Here is a 22,998-nt window from a genome sequence, read left to right on the forward strand (position 1 = left end):
GGACAGATAGGGACATGGAATGGAGAAAGAAAAAAAGTCAAATAGTAGATAGTGGAAAGAAAAAGATTGAAGGGACTGGGTGGAGAGGAGCAGAAGATGGATGAGACTGGGAGGAATAGGGGGCAGAGGGAAGAAGCAGAAGATGGATAGGACAGGGAGGGGTGGAGTACAGGGAAGTAGCAGAAGATGGATGGGGCTAGCAGGTATGGACAGAGGGGAGAGGGAACAGCAGAAGATGGGGCTAGGGGGTATTGGAGGAGGGGAATAGAGTAGATGGGTCTAGGGAGTGTGGGAGGAAAGATCAGGAGATGAATGGGACTGGAGAGTATGGGTAGAGGGGAACAGAACAGAAGATGGATGGGGCTAGGAGGTGAAGGTGAGAGGAACAGAGAATTATGGATCAGAGAGATGGAGTGGGAATTTGAGGGGATTGTGAATACTTGGCAGTTTTAGCTATGTGGGGGTATATTGATGAGTTGGGAGAATGAATGAGGATGTGAAACGTGGGATACCAGGAGCAAGAAAAAGGGATGATGTGGGGAAAGGCTGAAACATAATGTAAATGACCTGGCAGACTGGAGAGAGGATGAGAGGCATTGAAAAGGGGTAGGATACTGGGAAGGGGTATCAATCAAAACAATGATATATATAATTTGTTTTTACTGAAATGAGTCAGCACCACGGGAAACTTCTCTCTCATTATGCCCTCTCACATTCACACGCATTGAGCATGCACTTTCCCACTCCCCCTTCCCCAGGCCTGACACCAGCACTCTCCCTTTTTCTCCTCCAAATCACAGCCTTTTCTCCCTCCTTAAAATACCCCCCTACCCCCCCAACAAACAGGCAGCACTTTTTTTCCTGGAGCCATACACAGGCAGCACCTTTTCCTCTTCTCCCTCCCCCCCACTCTCTACAGGGAGCACTTATCCCCAGAGGCAGCTCAAGGCAGTCTGCTACCTGAAACAATGGATGAGCTGGCACACCCCACCCAAGGCAACCAAAAGAAAGGGTCCCCTGAAAACTCTTGATCAGGAAGGAGGATGAGGAGGTCACCTTATTCTAAACGAGAATAATATGCAAGAGATACCTCCATTCTATAAAAATCTATCACCTGCATATTCATTGTGTGGGTATCCTGAAAATCTGACTACCTAGGTGCCATTTGTTCAAAAGCAAACCTCTGTAGCTGGTGCCTTTTACACGGCTTTTGAACAAATGGCAAGATTCTGGCTTGTTTAAGCTAGCTTGAATTTGGAAGTACAAACAGTGTGACCTTCATTGACTCAAGATATTTCATTTTTTGGATTTTGGCATGAACAGTACTTAGGTATTAGCCACTATTTTTAGTGTGTTAGATTACCTCATTTCATCTCCATAGTGTGAGATAGTATGCTGTGAAAAAGTGTTTAATAGTAATATGAATAAAAGTTTTGTATATTCTATATAAGTGCATTACCAGTAAAGCGAAGATACTTACCTGTATTCTCCAAGGACAGCAGGCTGATTGTTCTCACATGTGGGTCGATGTCCGCATCGGCCCAGGAAATGGAAATTTTTCCCAGCAAAAATAAAAAGTTTTGCTAGAGTCTTCTGGCGCACGAGCAGCGCAAACTGCACATGCGTGGACAACTTCCCGCCCACCGCGCGAGCGTGTCCCCTCAGTTAAATCAAAAAGTAAACAAATAAACTAACAACTCCAAAGGGGAAGTAGGCGGGTTTGTGAGAACAATCAGGCTGCTGTCCTTGGAGAATACCTGCTACAAGTTAAGTATCTTCGCTTTCTCGGAGGACAAGCAGGCTGCTTGTTCTCACACGTGGGGTATCCTTAGCAACCAGGCTCACTCAAAACAATGAACATTGGTCAATTGGGCCTCGCAACAGGCCAAAAACGAGGAGAGCAGAAAAATCCTGTCACCTCGTCCCGGACAAAAAAAAAAAAAGAACTGAGGGAACATGCTCGTGCAACGGGCGGGAAGTTGTGCGCGCCAGAAGACACTGGCAAAACTTTTTATTTTTGCTGCGAAAAATTTCAGTTTCCTGGGCCGACGCGGACACATGTGAGAACAAGCAGCCTGCTAGTACTCTGAGAATAATTTTTTAAGTTACTATGTGTATTTCTGGTATTTATATTTGAAACACCCCTGAAATTTTAGTTCTAGTATAACCAAGATGTGCTATGACAATATGCAATTGTGACCATGTTTCTATATAACTGTTTAACATCTGCATTTTTTTGATTAGTTATAAGTTTTGAAATCTGTTTTAGCTTTATTTCTTATGCTGTATTGACCACTGCTTAGAATTTTTGATAGGCAGTTTATAAATAACTAAATACATTTCAACAGAAGAAAACTTTCATAGCAGTAATAAATAAGTTTTGAGGACTGGAGGGTCAGGGGTCTTACAGTTTGTATGGTTAGTACCTGCTTCTACTATATCCCTGTTGTGTTGGCTGTACACAGCCATCGGGCAGTCTCTTATAAACCAGAAAGTGCCTAAAATGAACTGTCAGTCTTTAAACAGTATTTAGACCATATGAGACTGCTAGAGGCAGTCTCCCTTCATTCACACACAGTCTTAAGTACAGATCTCTGTAAAAAGTACATTCCAAAGTTTCCACTGATCTTTTATGCTGCATGCTTAGTAAATTTCCGTTTTTTCAATCGCTGCTTGGATTCACCCGACTGTAAATTGTTCACGAGAGATGGTGGCCTTTTAGTTTTATAAACTGGTGTTTTCCTGATACGCTCCCCTTTCACGTGGACTATATAGGGCAAGAGAGGAGGTTGATGTATCATCAGAGTGGTCCCTTTAGGCGTATATCCTCGTAGACACAGTTTATCTTCAGAATGAGCAGTTACAGCAACCCAACCTGTGTAAATATCACAACATAAAAAAGTCAAAGAACACACATTTTCAGAAAGTTATTTATTAGCCAGAAGTATTTCCACTTGTGTGATGAAGGATCTAGCAGCTTGCTCCTTTAACCAGCGGTAAAGTCCCGAGGTTGCACAATGAATTCCCAAGACCCAAAGTAAGGAAAACTAAGCTATAATTTAGTAACTGTGTACGCTCACATTGAGTGAGTGAGCATTGAATAATATAACTTGTCAGTAGCTATTAATTGAGTCAAAAGCCTTACCAAGTAAACTGTTAAATATAAGAACATTTGTTACATTATTTTTAATGATACACCAAAAGTCTTGCGCCCCATTCCACATACATGGTTCTCCACTCCACTTAACCCCTGGATCCTTGCTTTATCTGCCGCTTTTCAGATCCAATCCCTTAATCGCCACTCTCCCTCTCCTCCTAGTTCCAATCCTTCTGCCTCCATCTGTATTTTAGGAAATCACTTTTTAACACCCCAGCAGTCACATTACAATCATCTCTTCAACAGAGTGAACGTTTGGTCATTGATGGATACATATTTACCAGCTGTAGAAAGTTTGATATCAGCCACTGCTTCTAGTGTGCCAATTCCTTCCAGAGTGATATCTTGGGGAACAAGAGGAGGGAACTCTTTCATCCGCTCTTCACCACCCAGTGGAACCTAAAAGCACAAAGGTACAGACATTGGATTCTGTGAAATTAAGCACTGAAATAAACAACAGGGAAACTGTTTAATCAATATGTTCCAAATAATATTCATTTAAAAAAGGCACAACAAAATCCCAAGACATCCCGAAGTCAGATCTTGCCACAAATGTAACGGTCTTATTTATTTTTTTGTTTAACAATGTTGTGTTGTAAAACTTAAGCATCTCACAGTTTCTACTAGCAACAGAATTATGCTGTTCAAACCATTTTGTAAGGTTTAATAGGTCTGCTGCAATGCTGTGTACTGGCATATAAAAAGACAGGTTTGATGCTTGAACCTGCCTACAATTCCTTGGGCACATCCCTGCAGATGATGCCAAAGCAACATTTATAGCCCTTGGTGTAAACAGGTCCAAGCCATAATGCAAAAGCAATACATTTGCTCCACATGGAACAGTGGATCCATATCTGGGCATCCAAATGGCAGATGAAATGTAATGTGAGGAAGTGAAAAGTGATGCATATAGGGAAGGGCAACTCAAATATAGCTACATGATGCAAGGGTTCCACTTTAACAGTCACCACCCAGTAAAAGGATTTAGATGTCATTGTTGGTGATACATTGAAATCCTCTGCTCAGTGTGCAGCAGCGGCCAAGAAAGCAAACAATGTTAGGAATTATTAGGATAGGAATAGAAAATAAAACAGAAATTATAATAATGCCTTTTTATCACTCCACAGTGAGGCTGTACCTTGAATACTGTATGCAACTCTGGTCACATCTCAAAAAATGACATAGTGGAATTAGAAAATGTAAAGAAAGGCAATCAAAATGTTAAAGAGGATGGAATAACTCCCCTCTGAGAAAAGGCTAAAGAGGATAGGACTCTTCAGCTTGTAGAGATGGCTTTGAGGGGTATGACAAATCTATTTAAAAAAATGAGTGAACGGGCAGATCTGAATCGCTTGTTTATTCTTTCCAAAAGTATAACAGGACTGTACAGCACTCACCTGCTGAACTGCCTCCCTCTAACCTGACAGGGGACAGCACCTGGAGATTTTCAGCCTAATGGTTAACACAGTGGGCTGGGAACCTGGGTTCAATTACCACTGTGACTCCATGTGACCCTGGGCATAAGTACATAAGTAATGCCACAGTGGGGAAAGACCAAGGGTCCATCGAGCCCAGCATCCTGTCCACGAAAGCGGCCAATCCAGGCCAAGGGCACCTGGCAAGCTTCCCAAACGTACAAACATTCTATACATGTTATTCCTGGAATTGTGGATTTTTCCCAAGTACATTTAGTAGTGGTTTATGGACTTGTCATTTAGGAAACCGTCCAACCCCGTTTTAAACTTTGCTAACCTAACCGCCTTCACCACGTTCTCTGGCAACGAATTCCAGAGTTTAATTATGCGTTGAGTGAAGAAAAATGTTCTCCAATTTGTTTTAAATTTACTACACTGTAGTTTCATCACATGCCCCTTAGTCCTAGTATTTTTGGAAAGCGTGAACAGACGCTTCACATCCACCTGTTCCACTCCACTCATTATTTTATATACCTCTATCATGTCTCCCCTCAGCCGTCTCTTCTCCAAGCTGAAAAGCCCTAGCCTCCTTAGTCTTTCTTCATAGGGAAGTCGTCCCATCCCCGCTATCATTTTGGTCGCCCTTCGCTGCACCTTTTCCAATTCTACTATATCTTAACCCTCCATTGCCCCAGGAACAAAACCTTATTAGGTTCTGAGCCCAGCAGGGAAGGAGAAAAGTACCTGCCTACAATAAAATGTAAACTGCTTTTGTTGTACCATTGAAAGGTGGCATATCAAATCCAAGACTTTAAATCTTTTATCTCAGGAATGGATATAAGAAACAACAACTAATCAAAATTAGGGCCCTGTTTACTAATCTGTGCTAGAGGCATGTTAGTGCTTTTAGCTTGCGCTTTGTAGGTGTCCACAATATTCCTATGGGTGCCTACACAGTTAGTGAGCGCTAATTTTGTGCACATGCTGAAAACGTTAGTACAGAGCTCTTGGACTCAAATCCACAATTTTATGATAAAAATATTACTTTGCAGTCATAAACCTAATTTATCCAATATGGGTACCCTATTTCTCTGCATTACTTAAGTAGAAATCAAACAAAATAAAACATGGAAAAGAAAATAAGATGATACCTTTTTTATTGGACATAACTTAATACATTTCTTGATTAGCTTTCGAAAGGTTGCCCTTCGAAAGCTAATCAAGAAATGTATTAAGTTATGTCCAATAAAAAAGGTATCATCTTATTTTCTTTTCCATGTTTTATTTTGTTTGATTTCTATTGATAACCTTTAAGAGTGGACTAACACGGCTACCACACCTCTCTACTTTATAAGAAGGAAATTAATATATCTTACACCAAGTAGGGTGTTTCCAGCATGCTTCTGATAGACGTCATCTGCTTTCTCCAAGCTGGTAATATGTACTGGCAATGAGTTAGAGGCAATAACCGAAAACCAGGCTGACTTCTCTCCCTGGAAAAAGTAAAAGAGGAACTTCATATACTTACTTTTTAAAGGATTGTTACAGGCACACTAAAATTTTGCACTTTTTTCCTGTTTGCTAGTTTAACTACGAGTTTTCACTGAAAGTGTCTATCAATTGGACATTAAAGAAAAATACTTTCCTTACTCGCTACGAAATTATTATTTTTTTTTAATTTTTAAAGGCAAGCCCTAAGGGGTCCTTTTACCAAGGTGTGCTGAAAAATGGGTTGTGCTAGCGTAGGCGCGTGTTTTGGTCACGTGCAGATCCATTTTTCAGCGCGCCTGTAAAAAAGGCCTTTTTAAAATTTTTGCCTAAATGGGCATGCGGCAAAATAAAAATTGGTGCGTGGCCATTTTGGGTCTGAGACCTCACTGCCACCCACTGACTTAGCGGTAAGGTCTCACATGGTAACCATGCGGTAATCGTCTACGCGTGCAGAATGACAATTACTGCCTGGTTTCTGCTGCGCGCAGGAAAATTTTATTTTCCAGCGTGTGTAGAGGACGTGCATAAAAAACGAAATTACCGCCCGGGCCACATGGTAGCCGGGCAGTAACTCCAAATAAACTTGCGCATGTGGCTTAGTAAAAGGGCCCCTAAGTAAAATTCTGGCCAGTAAACTAAGCTGATTTTCATGGGACTTTAGCCAGTTAGGTTTTCAGCTGATAACTATGATAAAAGCTAGAAAGCCAAACGCTAAGCAACTAGATTTAGGTTGCTCAACCATAGATGCTAATGCTGAAAATTATTCCTAGGCAGTAAGGTGTGTGGCCATATCTAGACTACATTTTTTTTTAAACTGATCTTTATACTGTAATTTGTAACTTGAAAAATACACTGCATGGAATATGAATAACCTTCTTCCAATCTCTGTAAACAATGACATTCAATGTTCCACTGATACTCTCTTTGGGTTATGTAATTACCAAAATTAAAAAAGTGGGTCAGCATTAGCACAGCAATGCAGGAGGACCCACTTACAGCAGCTGCCTGATCTTATAGGTGGACGCTCCTTATTCTGGGGATCCCATCCAAAACGGTCGCTCGAAGGCCCTTACTATTTGTCAGTTCAAGGGTGCAAGCAAAAAACTCAGGCAGAATAAGAAAACCATGCAGTTACAGAAAGAAAAAATAATGGCTCCTTCATGATATGTAAATCATTCCAGTGCAGCTGCTTGAAACTCTGCTTTACCTGTACATAATCAATGCGTCCTAAAGCACCTAGAAACAAAGTCATTCCAGGCTTAAGTACAAAAGTCCTTGGGATAATTGCCTGCAAAGGCAAGACCATCTTTACTTCTTTTTCATTCAAAAGATTCAGAACCTGCAAAACAAATTAAGGACACAAATGTTAACATTTAGCTACTGAAATCAAAAACTACATTTCTTTCTCTTGATGACACAAAGCCTGTGTACTACAATGCAGAGCTTCTCAAACTATGGGCTGCAGATGGGGGCACAGAAGCAGGATTGCTCCCCCTCCCTCTGGGCCTCCACTGTGACCTAAGCCTAGCAGTCAGCATGGGGTCTGAGAATCAGTGAACCACAGGCTGCCTCATCATTCTGGGAGGGAAACCCATGAAGAGAACTGGGGATTGTAAATCAACACTGACAGGCAGTGTCCTGTGGTAGCTGCTGACTTCATGCTTTAGAAAATGTGGGGCAGAAGGAAGTGGATAAAGGGAAAAAAAAAAGGGAAGGGAGTTTGGGGGTCTGCTGTTTTCTTTTCATCACCACTTGGGTCATTTGAACATTTAGGACCCTGTTTACCAAGCCACGCTATAGGCTCGCTAGCGTTTTTAGCGCGTGCTAAAAAGTAGCACGCATTAACGCTAGAGACACCCATAGAAATATGTGGGTGTCTCTAGCGTTTAATGCAGTAGCACACCTCAGTAAGCAGGGCTCTTAAAAGTGTTAAAGTGGTATAGCAATTGGATAAAAGTTTGGGAAACACTGTAATCTATACTGGAAGGGAAATCTTCCCTGGGACTCTTAATGGCATGGTATTAAGTGGGCAACCCATGTCAGCCTCCAGCAGGCAGACTAAAGTCTAGCACTATGTGCACATGCCTGTTCAACGTTTACTACTACTACTAATAATAATCATTTGTATAGTGCTACCAGACATATGCAGCGCTGTACACATTATATGCAAATACTCTCTGTCCCTAGAGTGCTCACACTCTAAGTTTTTGTACCTGGGGCAATGGAGGGTTAAGGGAAAACTTTTTCTTACCCCCTTTCTTATACCTGCTAAAAATAAAGAAATATAATCTTAAAAAAAAAAAAAAAAATACAAAACAAATAAAAATATTTCCTCAAAAGGGGAAAGCTCATTTTATATAGGCCAAATAGGTTTCAAATACTAATGGCATTTGGTCCTAACTCACCTAAGCTGATCTGAACATAAAAATCTGGAGGTGAAATTATCTGGGAAACTTTCAATCTCCTAAGCCATTTAGTCCCCCGAAATTCCTTCCTCCCCAACACTCTCCACCTCCAAGTTTAGAAAAGAAAGGCATTTCCTTAGCCTTTTTTTTTCCACCAGGTGTGCTGGTGCAAACCACTAAGTAAATTTGCTGAGCAAGTCTTTGTACTTGTCTGTAATGGGCTGACTAGCACCACCACAAAATCCATCATAGCTTAATTTTCATTACCTTACAGCATCTGTTCTCAAACCTGATCCTGGAGGAATCTCAAACCTGATCCTGGAGGAATCCCAAACCTGATCCTGGAGGAATCCCAGGCAGTCAAGTTGTATATCCACAATGAATATTCATGAGGTACATTTGCATGCAGTGGAGACAGTGCACGCAAATCCCTCTCTTGAATATTTACTATGGGTATCCTGAAAACCTGACTGGCTGGGGTGCCCCAAGACCAGGTTAGGGAACCACTTACACAGTGTTCCCCCAACCAGGCTAACTTAACAGAAAATGTTATAATGCTGCGCAGTAATCCCCAGCCCCCACCTGGCTATTTATTTTGGGGCTACTCCTTTATGGCAAAATTTTCTAGAGAGAATACTGCCTTACACAGGTTCAGATATGATAGAAGTATCACAGTCCCATCAGTCATGTGGTTTTAACTAATCTGCACAACCATACTGATCAGCATTACTATTACTATTTCAAGCTGTGGGTGATTTTTATGATTATTTTCCACAGGTAGGTCTCTTATCTTTGTACTACTGCTCTTTTGGCAGTTGCTTTATCACCCAAAGCATACCTTCCACTTACTGGAAACAATTTTCAACAAAATCAATAAAGTATTCAGAGTTTCAATGGTAATGGGATTTGATATACTGTCTTTCTGTGGTACAGTCAAAGCAGTTTACATATATTACATGCAGCCTTTTCTTTTATACCTTACTGTAATTGAAGTCTAATTTAATCTACTAGTAAAAAAGGCCCGTTTCTCACACAAATGAAACGGGCACTAGCAAGCTTTTCCTCGGAGTGTGTATGTTTGAGAGAGAGTGTGTATGTGAGAGTGTGTGTGTGAGAGAATGAGTGAGAGACAGAGTGTGTGTGTGTGAGAAAGAGTGGGTGTATGTGTGTGAGAGAGAGAGAGACAGTGTGTGAGACAGAGAGAGTGTGTGTGTGTGTGACAGAGATAGTGTATCAGAGAGAGAGAGAGTGTGAGAGATAGAGTGTGTCTGTGAAAGTGTGAGAGTGTGTGTGTGTGTATAGAGTGAGACACATAGAGTGTGAGAGTGTGTATGTTTAATAAAGTTTGTGTGAGAGATAGAGTGTATGTGTGTGTGAGAGAGAGAGAGAGAGAGAGAGAGAGAGAGAGAGAGAGAGAGAGAGCCCTATTTTTCAGTTGATAGAATCTGAGAAACTATATCAGAACATGACTGCAGCCTGTCGACATCTGTTCAATAGTCTTGTAAACCCTGCCAGCTGTATCGGGATGTCAGCGGCGAGTTGTCTTGTGAGATCGGCGCTTGGCCGATATATTTTGAGCGGCACAGTATTCGGAACGTGAACGTATAGTTGTGGCGCGAGTTGCTGCCTCGTGGCCATTCTCAGTTTGACTTAGCGCTCATTATCACTTATGGGCTCCGAGTTCCATTACCCCCTCCTTCCCTCTCCTCCGAGTTCCAGGCCCCCCTTCCTTCCGAGGTCCATGCCCCCCTTCCCTCCCCTGCGAGTTCCATGCCCCCGTCTTCTGAGTTCCAGACCCCCGCGCCTCCCTCTCTCTCTCAGTGGCAGGCCGACCTGCATTGGCCTTCCTCTTCTTGCAGTCCTGCGCCTGCCCCTCACCTTCCTGCGTGCCAGCTGTAATTTAAAAGTTGTTTCCTTGTGGTCCAGCGGCAGCAGTGTTAAGTCGAGCAGGCACAGCACTTCAGCCTGCCTTCCCTTCTGTCTCAGCTGTGTCTCTGGTCCCACCCTCATTTCCTGTTTTCGGAACGGCGGGACCAAAGGCAGAGCTGAGACAGAAGGGAAGGCAGGCTGAAGCGCCGTGCCTGCTGTGCTTTCACTGCTGCCGGCGTACACCGAGGTAAGAACTTTTAAATTACAGCCGGCACGCAGGAAGGCGAGGGAAAGGGGCAGGACTGTGAGAAGAGGGTGGCCACTGAGAGAGGGAGGGAGGCGCGAGGGGTTCTGGAACTCCGGAGATAGGGGGGCATGGAACTCGGGGGGGGGGGGGGGGGGCATTCTCTGTCGATTGAATCCTCACCTCCAACGTTCTTTTGGTGGCTGGTGCTGGTTTCCCTTTCCTCTCACTGATCCGCCCTCTGACGTCATCACGTTCTGATGCGCCAATGGGAATTGTGTTACGAACCCAGGCATCCAGACATAGAACGTTGGAGGTGCAAATTATTATATAGGATACATCATTAGTTTTAATAAGGAATCATGTTTATTTAGCCAGTTTCTCCTACACCTTTGGGGTTACAGCTGAATTGAACAGGCTTATAGTGGGCTACAATGCCATGAACATTCATGCACAACTGCCTGGGATTTTCCTTCTTAAGGAACACATAGAGGACCTGGAAAACAGGTTGCCACACAATAATTTGAGGTTTAAAGGAATTCCGGACCTGGATATATTTAGTAATTGTGAATCAGTGATTCGGGAGCTATGTGGATATATATTGACTTCAGAGGATGGTGGTCAATCTTCGGACTTTCGCATACAAAGAGCGCATCGAGTTGCGGGACCGCAACGAGATTCCAATCCGAGGGACATTATTGTTTGTTTTGTGGATTTTCCCACAAAAGAGAAGATCTTGATTAAAGCATGGCAGCAAAAAGAGATCCTGTGGAAAAATTAAGATTGGAGTGTATCAGGACTTGGCAGGGTCTACTTTGCAAAAACGCAGATCTTTTCGTGAAGTTACGGAATTTATGAGATCAAAGGGGATCCGCTACAGGTGGCTTTTCCCATTTGCAGTGTGGCTGACGGTGGAAAGGAAATCACGCAAAGTTAAGACTCCGGATGAAGCATGATCAGCTTTGCGTGCTTTGGGATGTAGTGGAGTTCCAACTCAGGCAAAGCAACCAGTTGCCGCCATGGAACCTAGGGCGGATTCAGCTTGGCAGCTGGTGGTGGATCGTGGAAAGAAGTCTGACAAGCATGCTTCTTGAAGAGAGAAGATTTAAGAGGACTGGTGGAAGATTCTGTAAATAATTGAGGACAGTATGCAGATAAGAGAAAAGATTTAGGCGGTGACCCGTGCAGGGGACATGATGGGGAGAGGGGAGGAGGGATACGGGTCTCTGGAGAGAATGGGGGTAGTGGGAGCATGTTGGATGAATGTGAAGGGGGGAGAAGGAGCGGATAAGATGGCGGTGATTATGGGTGACATGTCTATAATTTGTGAGTCCGGGGGAGAGGAGAGGAAGGAAGCCTGATAGGAGTGAAGAGATGACAGAGTGGTGGTATGTGTGAGAGAGGTGTTGGAGGGGGGCAGGGGATAGATCTATAAGTGTTTGTGCCTCATGAGGAGTGGGGTTGTTCCTCGAGGGATGGCTGATCCAAGCACACAGAGATCAGCAAAGGGGAGGATGCGGGAAGGGGTGGACGGGGGGAGGGGAGAGACATTGTTGGTGGGTTCTTGGAATGTTAATGGGCTCAATAACCAAGGGAAGCGGAATAGAATAGATTGAAGTGGGATGTGACGTGCTTACAAGAAATGCATTTGAGACCCAGAGATGTGCATATGTTGCGTCGTAAGCCCTTTCGGGAGGTCGTGGTTCACCAGGGAGGAGGACCCAAGAGGATGGGGGTGTGTGGCCATTTTGATAAGATAAAATTGTGGGTCTGTAATCCAAACCTTCCATTAATTTAGCAAAAAGTGGAATTAAGGCCATTGGCCTATAGTGGGACATTAAATGCTTAGGTTGTTTTAAATCCTTTAATATTAGTGTTATAATTATTTCACCCAATCTTTCAGAGAAATTACTTAAAATAGTTGTGACTCAATCCAAGAGACTAACTTAGCATGAAACAATGGAGGTGCCAATTTCATGAGATAAGATGGACAAGTATCTTAACATATAATAAGAAAGATGTACTTCTGAAATAGATTACAGAAGTCAGTTCAATGATGAATGGGGTCAAACTCATTCCAGATTCGATTAACCAGAATCCCTTCCCTTGAGGGGGGAATCAAATTAAGAATTAAATATCAGTAAAACCAGCTCCAAGCTTGCATAATTTGCCTGAAAATATTTGTCTAATTTATTAGCTGAAGGAGATTGTTCTGATACAGGAGTCTGAATACCCGATGACAAAATAAGCAAGTTCATGTTTTAACAACAATTATTTCATATTAGACCAGTCCTTACCAATCAGTCCAGAGTAGTAATTCTTTCTAGTCAATTTCATGTCCTTTTTATAATTATAAACCTCATTTCGCCACGGATACCTAGAATGTTCAGATTTCTCTTTATACCATTTAAGCTCAACTTTTGCTTAAAAAGTTGACAATAATCAACTAAAAATTGGTATATGAGTTCCTTGAAAGCTTCCTTATTTCTACTCCCGAGCTGGTATGGCGGTAGAGTTCAAGATGCTTTAATTGCGGTGAAACGTATGGCAGTGCTAAAGGTACACATATACCTCTACCAGAAGTAACAAAGACTTGGAAGCACACTTACTCGTACCTACTCTACCAGGAGAATCAGTCCAAAAACTGTGCCAGGGGAGGATGGCCTGGATGTCACCACTCTGGGGGCCTAGCAATCCAGCTATATCAGCTCACACATCTGCACTATATGCTGAAGACAAAGAAATACTGAAAAGCAGTAGGCAGCACTAGCCTCCTACAAGGGGAGTAAATTCAGCTCTGAGCTTTTTTTCTCCGGCTCCAGAACCCATTTGTGTGGAGTGGTCTAGCATGGATGATTAGGAATGTCTTTTGCTCTGCCTTGGAACAGAAAAGACAGACAATCTTCCCCCAACCAGTGGCTATTAAGTGCCTAGCAATGGATAGTTAGTACTTCACACCTTTTTGCCAGGCTATGATCTAGGAAATGGTTACTCAGAAAGCTACAGGGCAAAAGTAGCTGGTGTAGTCAGAGCATGACAACAGTTAGGGTTGGTGTTCTACCTCTGCATGTAATGTCTTACTCTGAGCAAAATCAACGTTAATGCTCTGTGTTTCAGACTACTCAGTTATTCTTGAGGGATGACCTAATCACATTTAAAAGCTATTCATCCCTGTGTAGCATACTGGAATCTAGCTGTAGGGCATTCATTGGCGGAAAAATACTGCCACAACAGCACTGTAACACAGCTCCCTACTGCTCAGCCCTGACATTGTACGCTGAGCATAAGGGAGCTGTTTTCCAGTTCTGCAGGAGAACTGTAACTGGGCATGCGGTCCTCTTGCTGGGTGCCACCATTTTGATGGTGCACCCAACAAGAGGAGGAACTAGGACTCCATCCTTCCTCCATCATGGTAGGAGGGTTTTTTTTTTTTTTTTGGGGGGGGGGGGGGGGGGGGCACCACTAGGCCACCAGGACTAGCCTTCAGAATGGGGAGGGGGTGTATAGCCAGAGGTCCCACTGAACCACCATTTATTTTCAGGGATGGGGGAGGGTTCTGGGGTTCATTGAACCCTAATGCCAGCTTCAAGCTGGTGTACGGCTTGACACGGGAGGAGCACCCTTGTTTGGCACACTGCCCGTTGAGCACTTTGGAGGAATGTGTGAGGCCCTCATTAGCATGTATTTACATGCTCATTGTGCCCAGAGGTGGCAAGCTTTTTATTTCATGCGCTCGCTATTTCTGAGCATTCAGCGGGAGCAAATGTGGGCGCTAGTCCAGTGCTATGGCCTCTAGCACTCACATTTTCTTCTGAGCATCGGGCCCTAAGTGACGTGTTTCCAGCATGGAGAGATGAAACAAGCCATATAAACATCAAATTACCCTTCTAAGTTCAGCAGCTTACTTGAAAATTCTCAATTTCTTTTACTTACAACCAAGAGGTGTTACCAAACTGCATTCTACCATAGAATGTTATTGTTAAATAATTATCACCATAGAACTAGTTAAAAAAAAACTTACACAATCTTCCTTCACGATTCCCGGTGTATCATAAAACCAATGTGCATCTTTCAGTTCATTGTAAGTAAATTCTACTCGTTCTTCAGTTGTAGCTGGTTCAGCACGGCACACATCACCACCTTCATCTTCCATACTGAAGGACAGCGAATCTGCATCAAACTCAATCTCTTTTTCCACATTTTTTTTAGCACGCTGAAAAGTTCTTCCAACTCTTTCTAAAAAGAAGAGAGAGCAATTCAGAATACAGCATTGTTTCTTTCCCATCTAGCCCATTATCCTGTTTCCAACAGTGGCCAAGCCAGGTCACAAGTGCCTGGCAGAAACCCAAATATGCCCGGGAATGGATCCACTCCCCCCCCCCCCCCCCCCCCCCCCCCCCCCCCCCCCCCCCCCCCAGTTCAACTGGCTCTGGAGCCAAATGGTGAACTGTCAACCAACCCGCTAGAGATAGAGAATACTGAATATTGTATGCACGCACTGTGCCTTTCAAAGGCAAATCACACAGAACTACTTTGTGTGTCTCCAACCGCTGGTGCATGGGCAAACCCACTTGTTCTGGACTGGTCTGGCCGCTAGAAAAACCTAGATTTATAGAAAGCTTTTGACAAAATCTCTCAGGAGAGACTCCTAAGAAAATCAAAAAGCCATTTGACAGGAGGCAATGTTCTATTATGGATTGGGAGCTAGTTAAAAGATGTAAAAGAGAGCAGGGTTAAATGTCCAGTTATTTAACTGGAGGAAAGTGAATAGTAGAGTGCTGCAAGGATTTAATGTGGACGAGTGCAAAGTTATGCATTTTGGGAAGAATAATCCAAATTATAGTTACATAATACTAGGTGCTACATGCTTTGTGGGAGGCAGCTGAGAAACATCCTTAGCTGTGTGAACAGGATAACTGGACATACCGGGTATGATGAATACTCCAGTCCTGACATGAAGAGTTTCATTTTATTACAGGCACCTATGTGATAGCATAATACCATAAATATATAAAAGGGAAATCTTTTCCATGAAAATAAGGAAATAATTCAATTTCAAAGTTAATAGTAAAAAAATAAAGAAAAGGCTTGGGCACTTGTCAGAATTTCTAGGAGATGCTGAACTATTGGTTCTTTTTACTTATAATGAGCAGCTCATAAGCTTTCCAGATACAAAACTCGAAATAAATGTGTACTACCCTTGCTCACTACTGAGGCAAATTCATTTCTTAAATTGAATTACAAATCTTTACATTACAACTGAATACAAGACTATTTCATAAGGAAAATTTATATATATAAAAAAGATACATAATTCAAAACAAAAAAGTAGGTATCAAGTCTACATCATGGAAAGCAGCCTGAACTAAAAAGAAAACCTTTCAATAGAATACAATTAAATCTAATCATCTCTAACCAACAGACACAATATAATATTTCAAGAACCCTCTTAAACTGATGTGCAACTACTCATACCCATTGAAACAGATCTACCCACAGTTTTGTAAGTCTAAATGCTTTAAAAATGAGCCCGATTGTAACTTAGTTCAGTTCCTTATTTCTTGCTTAACTATACATCGAACTTGACTTGAGTTTAGCTAACCATCAAATTATCCCAACTGACTCTGTACCATGCATATATCTGCTCTTGGTCCCTCAGCTATATGGTAAGCTGTATTGTAGAAACTCTTTAGCATCATATCTATGTTAGTTGAATGCTCTAATGCATGCTTATTAGGTGTATTATTAGTATTATGTTAACCTTGTATTACACCTCTGGTAATTGAAATCCAGTGCTGTTAAATGTGTATATTTTTGATACTGTTTTACAGTAGTTCTATTATGTTTCAATTTACTGTTTCCAATTTACCTCATTTATTATATTTATTCTTGGTTATTTTACTATTGTTATGCTGTTTTATGTTAAACTGTACCAGCTGTACACCGCCCTGGATAAATCTCTTCATAAAGGTGGTTGATAAATCCCAATAAATCATACTCTTCCAAAATTAAAAAATACTTTTGCTTACTACTTCCTTATGCCGCAAAAAAAGTTTCCAACTGCATGGCATAAAAAAAAATACACATTGATCAAACATTTACAAGGAAATTTAAAGATAAATGTCCCACCAATTGACAAAACTTTGATCTAGCAACATCTGGAAACATACAAATTATCTGCCCACAAAAACGAAGGTTTTTTTTTAGGAACCAAAGCTTTAAAATATTTCCATTTTAAATGACAAGCAAAAAAGCCCATTTCGCGAAAAATGAAACAGGCTCTAGTAAGGTTATCGTGTAATCGCTATTATGTCTTAAATTTCTCTTCCCTGCCTTCTCCTCCATCCATATCCAGCAATTCTCCTCTCTCCCCTCCATGTTCAGTGATTCTCCTGTGACCTCCCCTCCATGTCCAGCGATTCGCCCTAGTCCCCACCTGCCCCCTTTAAGCACCTGAGTTCCAGTTCAACCCCAGACCTCACCTGCCTACCCTCTTCTCCCACAACAGCCTTCCTTTCCTTTCTGCCTTAAAAACTCTTATTTTACCTCAAGTCACAGCAGCGGCAGGCTCGGCTCGCCTCTAGTCTTCCCCCTTCCTTCCCTCTCAGTGTCCCGCCCTTGAAGAAAGAGGAAATTACATCAAAGGAGGGTGGAACACAGAGGGAAAGGAAGGCTGGAGGCGAGCCAATTACATAGTAGCTCGTTTGCATACTGTTATGAACCCAGCCGGCCAGGGACGCAGATTATTGTATAAATTCTGATTACAACGCAACAATTAAAGTAGCCCTCTTTTTAATTATATCCTGAGATTCCAAAAACTGAGAGAGATCTAAACTATCTGGAGAATTAAGGGGGTTAAAGCACCCTTCCCTTTTTCCTCTTTGGAGCTCTTAGGTATATATTAGGCATTAAGAATCATTACTTTCTCCCACATAGCAAACTGCAATACATTCTTTAAATACATTATAAAAAGCTCACAGGGAGATAAATAATGAGTAACAGAAAAATTCAACAGCCTCAAATTAGAGGACCCAGACATATTTTCAAGCTTAAGCTACAAATGAAAGGATAAATTGTCTTTAACATTGGAAATAGCAGCTGATTGGATCAATGAACACTGACTTTCTATCTTATTTAATCGCTCATTTACTACTGTCAATTTAGTATCCTGATCAGTCAACTTAGCAGACACCTCCACTGAACAAGATTAGCCTGTAAAGATTTGTCCATTTGAGTCAACTGTCCAAAGATCTTTAAGGGGCACCTCAGACTCCAAAGGCACTGAAGAACATGCAGACACACCTGGGATCTTCAATTCAAATGGGGCTGGAAGTGTTCCACCAGTACTCAAAGAATGGGGGGGGGGGGGGGGGGGGGAACCCATTAAAATCCATACCGTCATCAATGACTAAAAAGTCCTCAAGTTGCAGGGAATTAGCACCTTCCAATTTCATAGCAGGTTGAGAGGGCAAGGTTTGATCGCCCAAAGATAATGAGGCTTCCAAATGAGGCAGAGGACTTGAAATAGAAGAAACAGATTGGTGCAACAGAGTTACATGTTGGTCCATAGGACCCGAACCTCCAAACAATCCTACTTTGCCAAAGTCCTGGCAATCTTACTCTTCCGTTTAACCATAATTTAGCAAACAAAGAATCGGCTCCTCACTGGCTCCAAAGGGGCAGGGAACACACCCGCAGCCGCGTTCTGCTGCACGGCAAGTTCTATATCCTCTGGGGGGGGGGGGTCCTCAGATGGAAGGAGTACTCTTGTCTCAGTAGATGCCTGTCAGCAGACTATAACTGTTCCGGTACTGCTCTCCCTGAGGCTAATTCGACTACCAAATCATTCAAGAGAGAAATCTAGGTAAAGATAGCTAACATTGTTTCGAAAAGAAGGATAAAAATACAGGATTAAGAAAGTTTGGTAGGTGCTTTCTTTTACAGAAACTTTCCTTTATTATGGTATTTTTGGTTTTTAATGTACATATAGTCTTGATTATCCAACTTTTACTAATCCAACCACACAGCATATCTGACAGACCTCCCCCCATCAAGAAAGTTGTAATTGGGATACAATTTAATTGCTCTGGTAACCTCATCTGTTTTCAGTTCTAACTCAGGCATATATAGAAAAGAGAAAGCCTCAGCTTGTATGTCAATGCATCTAAAGCAGCAACAATCTGTATAAACAGGCACACAAACCTTGATGACTTTGCAGGGGAATGGCCTATTTGGAAACAGTACACTGCATGTATCACTGGAAGAGATGCACCAGACATTGTGATTTTTTTTTTTTTTTTTAACATGCTGCCGTCAAGCATATCAGGTACTTGATCTTGAAGTGCACCATTTGAATATAACAGGACCGTAGTCAAGGAATACTTACCTATCAAGTATCCTTGCTTTTTGAGTTGATTTAGATGTTTTTTCTCTTCTTCACTTAGGTCTTCTTCGAATTTAGCTTCATCTTCTTTTAATCTTTTGTCTCTCCTAAACATTCTATATGGTGTGGGGTTAATAATGGGAAACTTTAGAAGGTTTAAAGTGGTACCTGACAGGGGAAAAAAAAGCACAAAGGTACGTAAGCTGATAGCATGCATATCTACAAATGTTGGCACATATAATTAATCACATATAAAAGGAGTTTGAGTTGACATTCCCTGTATTTATAATAGGCTGAAGGATACAAAAAGGGTCTATAATTTATATGAAATAGTAGGTAGTGAAACTAAAAAAACAAATATTACAAAAGTTGCAGCTGTGCATATAAAGAACACATTTTATTTATAGCTAGCTGCAAAATTATTTCATAGAGTAATGTGATCTTATCTCAAGTATAGAGCTGCACGGGAACAGGGATAGCAGGAATCCTGTGGGGATGGACCAGGTCCTGTGGGTTTCCCATGGAACCATACAATTGAACTGAGCTTTCCTTTCCCACCCCTGAGCCATAGGGTGCCCTCCCTGCACGTACCTAAAAGCACCCTGGTGGTCTACTGGCTTGCTTCAGGGCAAGAAAGATACCCACTCCTGCCTGTTGCCACTGATCCTCTCGCTGCTACTTGTTTAAAATGGTCTTCAGCAGTAGTCTTGCGAGGCCACTTCTTGAAGTCTTGGCAGCCATTTTAAACAAGCAGCAGCGAGCAGGAAAGAGTGGGGATCTTTCCTGCCCCAAAGCAGCCACTAGACCACCAGGGTGCTTTGAGGTATGTGTGGGGAGAGCACCAAGGGCTGGGAGGAGGGTGGATGCAGCCTTGTAAGTGGGTGGGAGATAGGGGGCTAATAAAAGTGTGTGTGCAGGTCAGGGAGAAGGGAAAAAAGATTGGTAAGGGGCAAGAAGGTTATTGGGGACAAGAGACGGTACAAGGCTATCTAGCCCATTATATGTGTTGAAGCTAGTAGGCGGAGATTGCTGCCACCCTGGTTCATCCAAAACAATAGCAAATGCTATTGAAAACAATAGCAAAAGATGATTAGAAACAAGGGACTTGACAGCTTTTTTAATTTATTTGAAAGCTTCCCATATGTAGATATAAATATCATGAACAAAAATGAATATCACTAAAACAGTTTCAAAAATGATTGTAGCTGGTAGAAACAGCACTAATAAAAGTTGCATTTTGTGCTCATTTTTCTACACTGTACTATACAATACAGTAATGCATGGCCAAATTTCAGTGAGGATATTCTGTTTATTGATGGGTTCACATTAACTGTTGTTGTAATCTGCCTTGGGAAGACTGATTTTATAAAGACTGGAAGTAAAATTAAACTCTCCTTTCATTGGGGCACATGGAATCACATCTTCACCTAATTTATTTTGTATAAATGGAGTATTCTATTTTGAGTAGGTTTCAGGGACAAGTAGTTTTCATTAGTCAAAATAATAAAAATAAATATTTCATGCAGAACTCGTTTTGTTTTTTTTGGGGGGGGGGGCAGCAAGATGACTGTGGTGCTGCAGGGGCTGGGATGGGTTAGATTTCTGTCCTCATGCAACTTTCTAATCTCAAGCACATAGTGCTGGTCACAAAATGTCAGAACACAAGCCAAAAGATCATGAAATTAAATTAAAGAACGAAACATGGTATATATGGAGCAGTTCTTCAACCCCCTGCAGGGAGGATTGGGCAAAAACTTCAGATCTAATTAAATGTAAAAGGAAAGAAACATTCTGATAAGAACATAAGGATAGCCATACTGGTCAGACCAGTGGTCCATCTAGCCCAGTACCCTGCTTCCAGCAGCGGCCAATCCAGCTCACAAGGGACAGAATCCCAATTAGTACAAACATATGCTACCAAATCCCAGGGCAAGCAATAGCTTCCCCATGTCTATCTCAATAGCAGACTATGGACTTTTCCTCTAGGAACTTGTCCAAGTCGTTTTTAAACCCAAATACTCTAACTGCTATTACCACTTCCTCCAGCAATTAATTCCAGAGCTAATTAGTCATCAAATGAAAAAAATATGTCTTCCTATTTGTTTTAAACGGGGTAGAACAGTAATTGGCCAAGGAGGCAGTGGAGGCAGCAGGATAAGGGTGACTGAGTAAATCTGGCAGATGCAATCTTACAGAGCCACTGGCTCCTTATGAAGCCAACAGAATTAATTGTGCACACACATGCATTGATTTGGTGTGTATCACAAGGATTTAACCAACTCACAACTGTGCCACAAAATTACAAAGCTTGAGAAATCCTAGCATAGGGAGCCAAACATCCCTGTAACAGCCCAAAAGGCAAACCTATATGTTGTGCAACATCCTAAAATCAGGCAGACAGTAAGGAGTCACGTGGCTAAAATCAGAGCTAGGTAGTATGTGCTGAACTCCACCATAAGTAATGCCACACTGGGAAAAGACCAAAGGTCCATGGAGCCCAGCATCCTGTCCAGGACAGCGGCCAATCCAGGCCAAGGGCACCTGGCAAGCTTCCCAAACGTACAAACATTCTATACATGTTATTCTTGGAATTGTGGATTTTTCCCAAGTCCATTTAGTAGTGGTTTATGGACTTGTCCTTTAGGAAACCGTCTAACCCCTTTTTAAATTCTGCTAAGCTAATCGCCTTCACCACGTTCTCGGGCAACGAATTCCAGAGTTTAATTATGCGTTGGGTGAAGAAAACCTTTCTCCGATTTGTTTTAAGTCTTCCAACTTTTTAAAACAAAATATCTTTTACTTTTTTTTTCCTTGTGAAGTCAATAACATATACTGTAGTAGTAGTAGATGCTTTCAAATACAGAATATTTATACTCACCGGGCCAGGGGGAGATAGTGGCTCTGTCGATGACCTCTGGGGCCTTGGACTTGCAGTAGTCGGACAGCAACAGGGTGTTGAAGAGCGTGGACTTGCCGCAGTTGGTGGCTCCCATCAGGTACACGTCCCCCTTGTACCTCCAGGAGCGCTGCAAGCGGGAGATGAGCCCCTCCACCCCGTAGCCGGTCTTGGCGCTGATCAAGAGCGCGTCCTCGGGCTTGGGGAGGCCGGCGGCCTGGCTCAGCTCCAGCAAGCGCTCCCGCAAGCGCCGCAAGTGGCCAGGCCGGTCCGCGGGGAGCAAGTCCACTTTGTTACCCAGCAAGAAGAGGGCCCGGGGGCGGCGATCGCTGCCCCCCAGCGAGAGCAGCTCCGGCAGGTCGGGCAGGAACAGAGAACCGGGCAGATCCAGCAGGTCGATCATGAGCAGGACCAGGGCGGGCGAGGGACGGGAGCGCAGCGAGCGCAGCACTTGGCGGAACCTGTCCGGGGGAAGCTGCAGACGCAGAGCTCGCTGGTAATGCTGCAGCAGAAAGCAACGCTGACACACGCCTCCGACGCGCTCCCGGGGCACGAAACCCGGCTCAGCGGGGTCCAAGCATTGCAGCACGGCCCCGCAGCCTGGGCACCGCTCCCCCAGCACTAGCGTCGCATCCTCTTCCCCCGGCGGCGGCAGCTGCACCCCGTCGATGAGGCTACCATCCCGTCCTTTGCCACAAACGTCCGCCCGGGTGCTACGCCTCCCCGCCGTTGTCTTCTCTCGCTGGAGACGCTCCTCCTGCAGCAGCCGCTCGAAGGCCGCCGCCTCTTCCTGCTCTGCGTCCTCGGGGACGAACTCCTGAAAGACGAAGTGCTCCCGAGCCCCAGGCTCCACCGCCGTGTAGTGTTCCCCGAGCCCCTGAACGAAGGCCGTCGACCCCCGCCGCTGCCGCCGCTCCTCGTCCTCCCTCGACTGTCCCGCCGCGGCGCCCGTGGAGAAATAGCCACAGAGCCTCAGCCGAGGACAGTGCCGGAGCGCGGGGCGGAGGCGCACCAGGAACATGTCGCGCGGGGCGACCACCGAGGACCGGTTTAACGTTGACGAGGAGCGCGAAACCTCCTGAATTCTAACTAATCCACTAGCAGCTGCATCCTACCCGCTCAAAGTAAAACCACGTGC

General features: G+C 43.2%; 1 protein-coding gene across 1 annotated transcript; it reads right to left on the minus strand.

The window, feature by feature from the left end:
- Window positions 1–2,171: 2,171 nt before the first annotated feature.
- On the minus strand, window positions 2,172–22,998 carry NOA1 (nitric oxide associated 1). Its single transcript, XM_030194561.1, has 7 exons — window positions 21,843–22,998; window positions 18,968–19,132; window positions 14,603–14,817; window positions 7,271–7,402; window positions 5,949–6,065; window positions 3,439–3,556; window positions 2,172–2,875 (listed from the first exon to the last, which is right to left on the minus strand). The coding sequence occupies exons 1-7, from the start codon at window positions 22,879–22,881 to the stop codon at window positions 2,631–2,633; spliced, it is 2,031 nt and encodes a 676-aa protein (XP_030050421.1). The 5' UTR covers window positions 22,882–22,998; the 3' UTR covers window positions 2,172–2,630.

The sequence above is a fragment of the Microcaecilia unicolor genome, chromosome 2, assembly GCF_901765095.1.
Source record: "Microcaecilia unicolor chromosome 2, aMicUni1.1, whole genome shotgun sequence".
Classification (NCBI taxonomy): Eukaryota; Metazoa; Chordata; class Amphibia; order Gymnophiona; family Siphonopidae; genus Microcaecilia; species Microcaecilia unicolor.